This window comes from Galeopterus variegatus, unplaced genomic scaffold (assembly GCF_000696425.1).
Source record: "Galeopterus variegatus unplaced genomic scaffold, G_variegatus-3.0.2 Scaffold357, whole genome shotgun sequence".
Classification (NCBI taxonomy): domain Eukaryota; kingdom Metazoa; phylum Chordata; class Mammalia; order Dermoptera; family Cynocephalidae; genus Galeopterus; species Galeopterus variegatus.
This window is the reverse complement of record NW_007726468.1, coordinates 489,169-502,066: the sequence shown is the minus strand read 5'-3', so window position 1 is coordinate 502,066 and position 12,898 is coordinate 489,169. Positions and strand designations below refer to the sequence as shown.

The following is a 12,898-nucleotide window of genomic DNA, read 5'->3' as shown; positions in this document are numbered from 1 at the left end:
AGGGACATGCAAGTAGTGGGCCAGTCTAGTGGAGGGGGGACACTTGAGGCAGAGGCCCAGCGTGCACAAAGACCAGGAGAAAATAGACAGGAGGGAAGAGGAGAGTATTTGGGAAGAGCTAGACGGTGGAGTATAAAGAGGCAGGGGGCAAAGAGAGATGAGCAGTGGAGAGATTGCTTTGTAGGATACGTTGATCAAGCAAAGGCATTTGGGCACCATCCTGAGGACAGAGGGAAGCCACTGGAGGAGAGTTGTGTGATCAGATTTGTGTCTTTGAGTGATGGCTCCAGCCTGCAGCAAAGAGGTTGTTGGAGACAGTATATCCGAGACTAAAGGCAGGGAGGTGGCTAAACTAAGTACAGCATGGATGCAGAGAAGAGGACAGATGAGAGAGCGGGAGAAAGAATCCACAGGACTTTGTAACTAATTATACGTGGTCCTAGGGAAAAGGAAGCAAGGGTGACACTGGGTTTCTGGCTTATGCATTAGGAGGACAGTGGTGCCTTTCATGGAGGGAACAGAGGCAGAGAAACAGATTTGGAGAAGAGATTACTTCCATTTTGGACATGTTGAGCTTGAGATGTTCAAATGAAGGAGTCCTAGTGTTGAAAGTCGAAAAATGGGTCTGGAGCTCAGAAGACAGATGGATTGGAGTTGTAGATTGAGAACCAGTAGCTTCTCAGACATCTGAAGACATGAGAAGTGATATAGCCTGGGGACACTGTAGAGTGAGAAGCCTGAGGAACTCTAGCTTTTACTGGGTGCATGGAGGAAGAAGAGTCACAGGGTAACTGAGGAGTAGCCAGGGGCATGGGAGGAAAAGGTTTGTTGCATAATATCCATATAAAATCCTATCAGAAATATCTAAGAGCTTCTGGGCCGGCCAGGTGTTGCGCCGCTTGGGAAGCGCGGCGGCGCTCCCTCCCGAGGGTTCGGATCCCACATACAGACCGGTTCCCGCTCACTGGCTGAGCGAGGCGCGGGAGCAGCACCGAGGGTTGCAATCCCGTTGCCGGTCCCCGGTCCGGTACGGGGGCAACACTGAGGGTTGCGATCCGTTGCCGGACACGGAAAAAGACAAAAGACAAAAAAAAAAAAGAAAAGAAATATCTAAGAGCTTCTTAAAACAAACTTGAACCTCACTTGGAATGTCAAATATCATTTATTCTTCTCATTCTTAAGTAACCTTTGCAGAGTGAAAGGGTTGTGTTCCTATTATGAGATATGAATGCAATACTTGAGAGAATTAAACATACGAACTATAAACAACTGCATTTGAGTCACCTTTCCATGAATTTTCCCCACGGAGCAGAGCTGCCTCCAAACCACTTACCTGGGGAGGGAAGATGCCCAGAGGGGACCTCAACTCTAAGAGCCAAGACGGGCCCAACTGCCACCAGCCCGAGAGCAAAAGGGGCACTGCAGGGGACTCCACTCTGATCTTGCTCCCCCTGCCCTGTACGCTCTGCACTCCAGACTCTCCACTTCCAACCTCTCCCAGGACATGCCCTGCAGTATGCTAGTCTCCCATCCAGCAGCAGGAGATCCAAACTAAACTCCCTGTGATAACTACTACTTAACAGTGAAGACAAACAGCCCAAATTTATCCCTGCCAAGTGGTGGTTGGTTGTACTGACTTATATTCACCAAAACTTTGGGTCATAGCCTCAGCAGTTGACAAATACGAAAAAGCTAACAATCCAGTACAAATGAAATAACTTTCAGAGGAAACTTACAGAAGAAAATTTGCAATCTGAGTCCATCCAAAAATTTTATTTACAATTAAGCTGTTTATATTATTCACCTTTGACTTAGTGACTTTATAACCTGAAGGCAAGGAAAAATCTCAGTGTTTGGAGCCATAATTGATCAGGGTATCAGCTATGAAAGATGTAATTTTAACAGAGCATCTAAATTCATGCAACTAAAAAAATGAGGCCTATTTTCATGGCATGTTTCTATTTAGGGAGTTTCCTACTGGAATTATTTGGGTAAGTGGGAGGGACTAACTTGATATGCAGTCCATCAAAGGGCAGCAGTAGATTCCTTTAAAAGGCTTTTCATTATAATTTTCCATTTTTAAAAAAATCCTTGCACTTTGGGGTGCTTTTTATTTTTTTAAGTGCTTATGCCTATTATTTATCCTTATAACCCTTTGACGTAGGTAGCGAAGGAATTATTTCTAATAGCAAAAGCCCATGAAATGTTAGTAGGAAAATTAGCATAAACCGCCGTTTCTCTAAGCCTTTTTTGTCCTTTTCCCCTCTCATCGATTTCCTAGTACTGTGGAGAGGCTTTCTATTTACATTCTGCTCAGATGACTTTCTTACTTGCCGATTGACCTAATCACGGTGATTTCAGGCCAAAATGCTTTCTGCTGCCTCCATGTGTGCCTGCTGCCTGCTCATTTCCATAACTGCTGTCCTTTTCTGTCTTAACGTCCCCTACTCCCTGGTGCTTTGTGTTCATTCCAGAGCAGTCACATGCTAGCCCAGGAGAAGGCTGCTCTGGGTCCTCCTTTCAGTTCTTCCCCCTGAACTTCACCCTTCATCCCCATCCTATTTACTTCCAAAGCTCTTCTTTCATTCTAGCTCCTTTCCATTCCATAGAAAAACTAGGAGCCGACTTGAGAAGGAGCTGTCCTCAGTGAAACTAACAACCCCTCTACTTTAGAACTCCAAGGCCTGCTTGCTGCTACCAACAGGAAGCTCAGCAGGTCACCCTCAGTCTGTTAAGTGGCAAGTTTGGGAGTGATGTCCTCCTCAGAGTGTCTCTCTTATCAGGTCCCTGCCTTGCCTATTGATGGTTATTGTACACTCATGTGAAATAGGTGATAGTGCTTGGAAAATTATAAAGTGCTTCACACATGCAAAACATTAGCACGTTTGCTGAAAGAAGCTATTTTCTTTGTGCAGAGTCTAAGTGGGAATGAACGGGTCGGCCCCAGTGCATTTACTAATTCTCCTACGTGTCTGGAACAGAACAAGCCAAAAGGGGCATTGAACAGTGGGTGGTGGGCTTACGCCAAGGTGAAAGTGTTCTTTCCCCCTGAAAAAGAAACTGCATGAGTAAATGCAGAATTTAGAGGGTGTCTATTCAGAGTCAGTTTTATTGACAACAGGTTTCACAGAATTTTGTCCTGAACTTTTTTTTTTTTTTTTTAAAGATGACCAGACCAGTAAGGGGATCTCAACCCTTGACTTGGTGTTGTCAGCACCACGCTCTCCCAAGTGAACCAACCAGCCATCCCTGTACAGGGATCCGAACCCTTGGCCTTGGTGTTATCAGCACCACACTCTCCCAAGTAAGCCATGGGTTGGCCCTTGAACTTTTATTTCCATTTTGATTTTTTCACAGCATGCATGTTGGGGCATGGAGTTTCATACAGTGAGACAAGGAGAATGAAAATTGATTCACTGGGAACAGAAGTCAAGCAGCTTCTCAGTTCTTTTGCCTTGTCTTGCCCCACCTAGGAGGGAGCACATTACCTCAACTGCGTAGGCTACCCTTTAAATCCACTACTGCTTTTCATCATCGAGCCATGCGGGCTTACTGCAGGATTCTGAGCCATTCAAGACGGCCTGTCCCACCCTCACCCCACCCATTCCACACTAATCTCCTTCCACATGCCTCGCACTCCACTCCAAGTCAAGAAAACTTCGCCCCTCTTGCTAGAACGTGTTTAACCTATCTCCGTGAGCTCTGATGGCTTAGTCGATTTTTCATTCCTTCCTTTCATGATCTCCATTCTTCAGTTGGTAGACAGGCTGTGTGTGCCCATGATAGGCATCCATACAGTTAACTTGGTTATTCTTCTTTGGGTCATTCAAAAGATTCTAAAGCCAGGCCAGAGCTTTCATGACCTGGTTCACTTTAAGGGCAACCTCTTCAAAGAGTTCTACCAGAAGTTCCAGGTCATGACATTGTTTTTCTGCTGGAATTGGTTGGGTCCTTGGAGTTTTTCATACAGGAATTTGCCCCTCAGCAGGCAAAATGTAGGTTGATGTGTGTGTTGTGTTTGTCACAGGAAACATCTTTTGTGTCGGGTGCTTTCTGTGCTCTGAGGTTAGGTACAAGGTGATAATGTGTGTTTGCTGGGGTGCAAGTCCTGAACAGTTGGGATGTAGGAGCCAGCTTAGACTGCTCACTGAAGACTCTACTGGGGGTCATCAGGATATTGTCAGTAGCAAAACAATTTGTCCTATCCTTATAGTAAATGTAGTGTAGTTGTGGTCAGCCAAATAATAACCCCCCAAAAATGTCCACATCCTAATCCCCAGGCTTTACATGGCAAAAGGGGCTTTGCAGATGTGATTAAGGAACTTGAGATGGAGAAATTTGCTGGATGATCCATTTGGGCCTCATGTAATAAAAGGGTGACAGGAGGGTCAGAGATAAAAAAGGACATTTAAAGATGGAAGCAGAGGTCAGAGTGATGTGGCTATGAGCCAAGGAGTATGGGCAGCCTCTAGCAGCTGAAAAAGGCAAGAAAGGGGATTCTCCCCTAGAGCCTCCAGAAGGAACCAGCCCCACCAACTCATTTTAGACATCTGACCTGGGAGATACAGAATTTGTATTGTTTAAAGCTACTAAGTTTGTGTAACTTCTTACAAGGGCAGTAGGAAACTATGACAGTAGCCAAACTGAATCTGGAAATAAGGACACCTGTGCTGGGGAGCAGGGAAAGGGACACCCAGGTGGGCAGAGACCAGTGTCATCTGGCATGAGGACATACTCAGAAGCCAGCCTGCAATTGGAAACAGCGTGGCAGGGAAAGGGACCCAGGTGAGCAGAGGCCAGTGTCACCTGGCATGAGGACACACTTAGGAAGCAGTCTGAGATTGGAAATGGGGAGCACGGAGAGGGACTCCCAGGCGTGCAGAGGCCAGGATCACCCAGCGTGAGGACATGCTCAGGAGGCAGTCTGAAGTTGGAAAGCAGGGGGCCTCAATGCTAAAGGATCAGCTGATTGCAGATCCCAGATTTAGAGCTGGACCCCTTGATGCTTTATAGAGATGTTTGTTCTAAACAGCAGTGGAGAATTTCTAGAACCTGTTTCCTTAAGAGCTGATAAAAACTAAAGATAAGTAGTTTGGGAGTGATTTGCAGCAAAGTCACAGTGATAGAGCCATTATAAATATTTTGGGGACACAACCCTATTCTTTCGGGTGGGAGACCAGAACACCCAGTTGTTTCAGTGAGCCCTGGTTTTGACCCAATATGGTCATTTGTGAGCTCTTAGGAGGCCAGAAATATTCCAGTCCTTGTGCAAGCCAGGGACCCTTGACTGTGACTATCTTATTATGTCTGCTTTGAGTCATGAAGGAGATTGTCTGAGACCCAACCAGAATTCAGGAAAAAGAGCAAGAGGGTTGTGTTTTAAACACATACATTCTTAACCAGTTTATTTACTGCAAAAAAGCAAGGTATCAATTTTGTTTCCTCTTTTGCTGACTGAGAATAGACTTTATTGCAGTGTATTAAAATTTCATTATGGCAAAACAGGATGACCTTTTGTTGTTTTTAATAACAGCATTAGACCTGCAGGAGGCTAAATCTGATGAGAGAAGAGTGGTATTATAAAACAGAACAGAAAAATTTTAAGGTCTGCCACCATGCTCCCATTTGAAAGCACAGCACAGGGAATTAAGTCCTTATGCGTGTGCACCCCTGCCTGCATGCCTGTTCACCCCACACCCCCGCTTGAAGGGCATTTCGTGGTATATTGCTAGGAATACTGAATCTAGTATTAAATGACTTGCTTTCAAAAGAGATAGATATCCATTCTGATGCTGCTACCACCAGGCTGTGCAAATAGAACCTCTCTGAGCTTCAGTTTCCTTATCTATGAAGGATTGATTTAAATGATCAGAAGGATTTCTCAAGTCCTAGTGTGCCCTAGTTCTTTATATTATAAGAGGGGGTGGGAAAAGATTGTCTTTTTCCCCTGACTCCCCACAGCACTGCACCCATTTAATACCTGTCAACAAGGGGCCTCTCTCTGGAAATGGGAAGGAGTTCATTCCTCATATCAACCTGTCCCCTCCTGGCTTTCACAGGATCCTGCCTATGGGAGGACGCCCTGTGTCTGGGAGAGTGAGGGGCTGGGCCCTTCTGTGTTTTCCCTGGCCTTGGAGCACATTGGCTTTCTCATCCGAGCATCCATTTTATTCTTATAGCCTTTCTTCTGGGAAGAAGGACACAAATATCATAACGTCTCATCGCAGCATGTGGGGGGAGGGGTCTCCTGTGGTTATCAAGACCTGATATTTAAGGGAAAATCATTCACCTTTTCTCAATTTTTGTTCCTCTTTCAGATTGATTCATGGTGCAAAGATAATAGCTATGTGATTGCTGGTTATTATCAAGCTAATGAACGAGTAAAGGATGCCAGGTATGTCAATGCAGAAACCCTCTGTGTGTGGAGAGAATGACCATGTGACAGGCAGAGCCGGTCTCTGATGTGCTTTTTGACCCTCTGTAGGCTCCAGATGTGAAATCTGTGAGAACCACACCCCTCCCCGCCCTCTGTGCTTGTTTATACTATTTGAGGGGAACTGTGGGGTGGATAATTCCAAACAACAGAAATTCTAAACATTTATATTAACTTTGGGATTCTGTTTTGTATCTTCTTTATTTTGCTTGAAGGGAAATCATGCAATGAAAGCAACAGTCAGGGGTGTCCGGTTTCTGTCCCCACTCAGCTCTGCCTTGCTTCCCATTCCCAAACTAGGAATGATGTAGGACAGAGCATCAGGAAAGAATACCACTGTTTTGGGGCAAATAAAACGGCTTTTAGGTTTGGGGCTCTTAGGACTGATACTATGATGAAAATGTGGTATTTGCTACTTCCTTTATATTGGCTCCTGGTTCCTTTTCTCCAGATATTCCCTCACTGCAGTTCTCACTAATGAGCATAGCTGAGAATTTTGCTATATTTCTCCATTAGTGTTGGCCCAACAGAAAAACAGATGACATGCTCAAGCTAGGATGATTTGAGGATGGCTTAATCAGTGGGCTGTTCACAAAGGTGTGGGCAATAGGTAGAATTCTCAAGAGGGTTGTGCAGTGACCAAAGGTAGTGCCCATCCCTCAGCCTGAAAGGCCCCAGAGAAAGGAGCTGGGTAAAGAAGTCCACCTCAAGAGGTGCCCTTTGGCCAGCCTGATATTGCCGCCCATCAGGGGAGGGAGGGTGCAGAGCAGTCAGTACTCGACGTCCCTCCTCCACTCCCTCTGGTGTCCTCCAGGGCTTTCCTTTGGCTGACCCGGCCAGAAACCAGGGGGGCAGCCAGAAAGTGTCAAGGGTGCAGAGCAGTCAGTACTCGACGTCCCTCCTCCACTCCCTCTGGTGTCCTCCAGGGCTCTCCTTTGGCTGACCCGGCCAGAAACCAGGGGGGCAGCCAGAAAGTGTCACATCTAGCACATAAAGGGGGCATACACGGGTTGCCCTGGCACAGTTTCCTCACATGGTCAGAACCAGCAGACTGAAGTGTCTGGGGAGCTGGGGGTCCAGGAAGAGCCTGGAGTCTGGTCCACTTGCTCAGCACAGATGAGAGGGTGAGCCGAGAAAACTTCTGGAAATAATACAATACTCTGGTGACCAGGCACTGCTGTCACTGATGAGGCACGAATGCACTTCAGAAACGGAACCCCCTTGTCCTTGGAGAACTGGGTCCAGGCACCCTGAGGGAGGCGAAAGCCAACGAGATGCTGGGCTCAGAGTGAGTCCTGGGGCACCTGCTGGTGGCAGACGGGAACATGCGGAGCCCCGTGCACACTGGCTCTCTGCAGTCCCTCTGAGCCCATGACAGCATTTGTTTCTCCTCCTTCAGCGCATCTTATATTAACCTCACTCCTCTGGGACCTACTCTGTTTGGTGTCGTCTGCCTCCCTTGTATTAATGACTCAGTGTCTGATGTCCTTTTCTGAGCGAGAGCCTACCCATGAGGCCATGTCCTTCTTAGTCTCTGTCACCTGGAAGAAACCAGGTGTGGGCTGCCTGGGGGCCACTTGCTGTACACTGAGCAAGGCGAAGCACTCTCAGCCTTGCCCCCACGTGGCCAAGCTGAACGTGGTTATGCAAGCGCGCGACTGAAGCACGAGACAGTGGACCCATGCCGGCAGGGTGCGCAGGGGCTGTGGCAGCCTGAGCAGGCAGGAATGACACCCAGTGGTACGATCCGAGAGTCCTCCCCTACCCTGGGGGGGAGGAGGGATGTTGTTCTTTGAACTGGGCCCTCGAGAGTGAGCAGATATGGAGACCAGGGGGTCAGGGCATTCCTGGCCGGGGACAGCAGGATGAAGACAAGGTGGGAACATGGCCCGAGCAGGGGCTGCACCCACATGGGGGAGATGCTGAGAAGCGAGGCTGTACGGGGAGGGGTGGACCACACCTGAGGGCTCTTCAGTGCAGGACAGCACTGTGAACTTTATTGTAAGCAGTGGGGAGCCATCCTTGGCAGGAGGGTTTTCCTGAACCGACCAGTGTTTCCCACAGCTGTTCTTACAGAAAGGAGAGGAAACTGGGCAAGAGGGATGGCACGAGGTTGTCAAGTTAGTGTCGATGCCTCCCATTCTGCAATGCCCATCCCCAAATTCATGCCTTATGTGGTTGCCCCCTATGCGCCTGCATAAGCTCTTGTGCCCTCCTTTCTGCACATGCTGTTGGATCACGGCCCTCCTCATCTTCCCACCTCTGTTCTGACCACATTCCTGCACAGCCTGGAATTATCTTCCTCAGATGCCAGTTTCATGCTGCTCATACCTTCTAGGGTTTCCGTGTTCCTCACTGAGTCCACATTCCTCAGCCGCTCCACTCAGGAGGTTTTGCACTGTCTTTGATATCGATCTTTAAGTACATTCTAACCAGCCAGTTGTCAGATCTGTAGAAGATGGAAACTGAGTCCACATTCCTCAGCCGCTCCACTCAGGAGGTTTTGCACTGTCTTTGATATCGATCTTAAAGTACATTCTAACCAGCCAGTTGTCAGATCTGTAGAAGATGGAAATGTTAGCTAAGGGTGGTAAGAGATGTTGCCCAGTAACCAGCAGGTCACTTCTGGCCCCACAAGTCTCTGCCATGCTTGTGTGGAGTCCACCCCGACAGTGCCATGCTGTGTGAGGAGCAAGCCGAAGAGCTGATGCTGTGTTGGTCGCGGGCTCTACTGGAGTCCTCCCACTTAATCCTCACAGCAGCACACAGGTGATGAAACTCCCACCAGAGAAGGTGGCTTCACAGAGGCCGCACAGCTGGGGAGCTCAGGAGCCAAGACTTCATACTTAAATACTGCTTTTACCTGGAAAACCTTCCTTTTTGTTTACAGCGAAACCTACCTAAAAATTTGCTCTTCTAGAAATATCACCTGACTAACAGTGTCTCACAGCATAACACTTGAAGCAAGGTAGACTTCGATTCAAATCCTAGGTAACTTACTGATTAACCTTTGTGGGCCTCAGTGGTCCTATCTGTAAAATGGAGCTAAGAGCTCGTGCCTCAGAGAGTGGTTGTGAGGAGAAAATGAGAAACATGCAGCATGTTTAGCTTCACAATTCAGAAGTAAGCTCGACTTCGTGAAACAAAACACCACGACGTAGAACTCACATATTTTGTGGAAGATCTTGTTTGGAATGTGTATGGGGAAATGACATTATACTCAGATTTGGAAGTATGCTAAGTAAACATTCATTGAAAAACTCTGTGATAGTCACAGAAGGTTCCCCTTTAACAATTAAGCTTAATTCATTGAAACAAAGCAGCACAATGTAGTACTCTTCATTTATCGTGCAGAAGTTCTTGTTTGGAATGTATGCTCAAAAATGCCATTATAGTCACAATTGGTCATGTGTGCAGAGAAAGTTCGTTGAAAATTACTGTGTAAGATAGTCACACAAGGTCACACATTCAGTATTGACATTAACTCATTGAAACAAAGCAACACAATATAGAACTCACACTACCTTGCAGAAAATCTAACTTGGAACCTGTATCTGGAAAGGCCATTATACACAATATTGGGTTTTGTATAATGTGTTTAGCTTAGTGCTTGATTAGAAATAGGGGCTAGTACTATTTTTCCCCCAAAGAAATGATTATTCAATCAGTGTTTTAATGTGGTTTTTATAACTTTAATTCATTTCCTAAACTTCAAGTCATTATATCAAGTCTTCTGACATCATTTCATGATTGCTGGTGTTTTTTTTTATAATTAACATTTTATATGGGCATATTTCAGTACCCAGCAGAGTGCCCTGGTCTGAGTTAGATGCTCAATAAAAAGCTTTAAGATTAAAAAAAAAAAAAAAAACTTTAAGATACAAAGTGTAAGATATCACATAAGTGAAAATGCCTGGCTTTGTGCTGGCTGGGACAGAGGATTAGCAAAGTGGCCTCTGTCTTCAGGGTGCCTGCAGTTTTATTTGGCAGCTGACTCTTCGTAGAAACAAGGAGTTGATACAGACTAGTAAGAAACAAAGTACTGATTTGAATGCCCTAAGGTGACGGTCTTACATTCAGAAATGAGGCAGATCAGTATTTGAGACTAAGTGCTTAATACAAAAAAAAAAAGTAAATAAAATCGGCAACTCTTTCAAGTACTTTGACAGTTCATTAACTACAAATGTTTTAACTTCTTTCAAAAGAATAAATTTGAAGTTTGAGTTCTTGGGTGTCTGAAATAGTAGATTTGTTTTTAATGAATGTTTCTTGACCCCCCCCTTCCCAATAAAAGTCACCATCTATTATGATAGTCATAAGAGTCAGGAATAATAGCTTTGTACATTTCTTCATGGCAGGAGGCTCTGCCTTTCCTGTTATGAGTCCCTAGGAGATCTGCACTTAGCAGATTCTGGCTCCTTTCCCTTTGCACCTGAGATGTGAGTGATTGGGACCAGTGAAGATGCAGGCGGAGTCTGTGGTGTCTTGTAAAATGGAGCAGTGGGGGATGGATAAATAAGCAGATCTCCTCCAGTGGCTCTATTCCTGCCCCCACCATTTGCCATCGGAGCTGTGGGGACTTGGCACTCGCCAGCTCGTGGTCAATACAGTGAAGCACAACCTTGACTTTGAGCCAGGAGCTAGGATCTTACTAACTTCCTTTTTAAACATTATTTGCTTCTACCTGGAAAACCTTCCCTTCTCTTAAGTTTCATTTTTCTTAACACAGTCCTGCTGACTTATAATCAGTATACTACTTAAATTCTCAATTTTGAGAATGAAAAGTAATCAAATAAAATAAATTGTTTTCATAAAACATTAATCTGCTTTTTTCAGCCCAATCACAAGGGAAGGGTAGTAATTGTATAGCGTGCTTCTTTAAATAAACTCACAATAATCAATGTATTGGTATGGCTCTTAAAATATACATATGGCTCAGTTCCTCCCTCAAAAAGCTGAAACTCTAAATATACAGGGAAAATAATATGCACAAAAAGACAATTGTGTGCCAGGGGTTCCAAGTTAGAGCATTTTAGAAATAAACTCTCAGAGTTTAGAGAAGGGAGAGATGGACATCACCTGGGGCTGTTTGGCAAGGCTTTGTGGAAAGGACGGTGTGTTTTCTGGGCATTAAAAGATGGGAAGGAATTCAGTAAGCACAGAACAGTGAGTGAAGCAGGAAGGGCATGTGAGGGAGATGACACGTGGACAGTGTCACTGAAATTAAAGACACAGGATTGTTCCTGTGAGTACGAAAGGTAACTGGGTCCACTGGGAGAAAGGCCTGGGTCTGCCTGGTTGGGACAGCGGGCCTTATCTTACAGGCAGTGAGCAGTATATGCAAGTTTGTGAGCAGCAAGGGCCATGACAGAAGTTCAGTTGTAGGGAAGTTGACCGAAGGAGAGTTTTCAGGATACATCGGATGAGAAGAGCCTGGAATTTGTGAGACGGGAAGCAATTTTAGAAGCCCATGCTTAAGGTGATAACCTGAGCAAAAGGGATGGCAGGGAGAATGAAGGGGCAAGGGCAGCGTCTGCAGCACCTCATGAGCAGCAAAGAACAGAAGGAAAGGAAGCCTCAAGTCAGACCAGAGGGGGCCTCCTGCCTGCACGCGGTAGACCAGCTAGGAGGCGTTTGAGTTGGTGGCAGTCGTTAGGCCATCAGGCAGCAGTTGGTGGACGTACAGGGTGCCGATCCAACAGGGAAGTGGGGAGATGGCAGATTGCAGAGCTGTGGTGAGGACATGGAGCAAGATCGTCAGCTTCTTAGAGAAGTTCAAGAACCAGGGTTGGGAGGGAGCAGGACAGGTGTACAGTGGCTAGAGGGAACCAGTTAAATGTGTTTTTTCTCCTGGGGAAAAAAAACCTATACACATTTGAAGGCAGAGCAGGGGCAAGTAGGAAGAGAGAATATAAATAAGGCCCCCAAGGAGCAGGCCCTTTCCTGAGACAGGAGGAAGAAGAGCTTTGTGTTTGGAGACTGTTATGGGAGCCACTCTGTAATTAGCTGTACTGGCTTCAGGTGGACAGGCATCGTTCATCAAGGTCAAGGTGGAGGCAGGGCCAGAGCAAGCAACCAAAGGCTCATGAGCTTGGAGAAGATGTGAGATGGACCGGGAATTTTTAAAATTTTCTTTTGGGTCGGCCCGGTGGCGCACTGCTACAGTGCGCTGCTTGGGAGTGCGCCGGCGCTCCCGCTGAGGGTTCGGATCCCACATACAGACCGGCCGCTCACTGGCTGAGCGAGGTGCGGGGGCAACACCGAGGGTTGCAATCCCGTTGCCGGTCCCGGTCCGGTATGGGCGCGACACTGAGGGTTGCGATCCGTTGCCGGTCACGAAAAAAGACAAAAAGGAAGAAAAAAATTTTTTTCTTTTGAATGACTCGATTGCCAGCAGCTGTGAGGTTTCTGTCTTGTTGCAGCTGACGAGTCACTTTGCTGAGGTGCAGATGGAGAAGGGCCCGG

The 12,898-nt window shown here is 46.4% G+C and overlaps 1 protein-coding gene across 2 annotated transcripts in view; it reads left to right on the top strand.

Annotated features, from left to right (window-relative positions):
- EMC8 (ER membrane protein complex subunit 8) overlaps nucleotides 1-12,898 on the top strand; it is a 17,957-nt gene that overhangs the window by 2,452 nt on the left and 2,607 nt on the right. For both annotated transcript variants that reach the window (XM_008567935.1, XM_008567936.1), the window contains exon 2: nucleotides 6,318-6,394. In XM_008567935.1, the coding sequence (XP_008566157.1) occupies nucleotides 6,318-6,394 (77 nt within the window). The remainder of the gene's footprint in view (nucleotides 1-6,317; nucleotides 6,395-12,898) is intronic.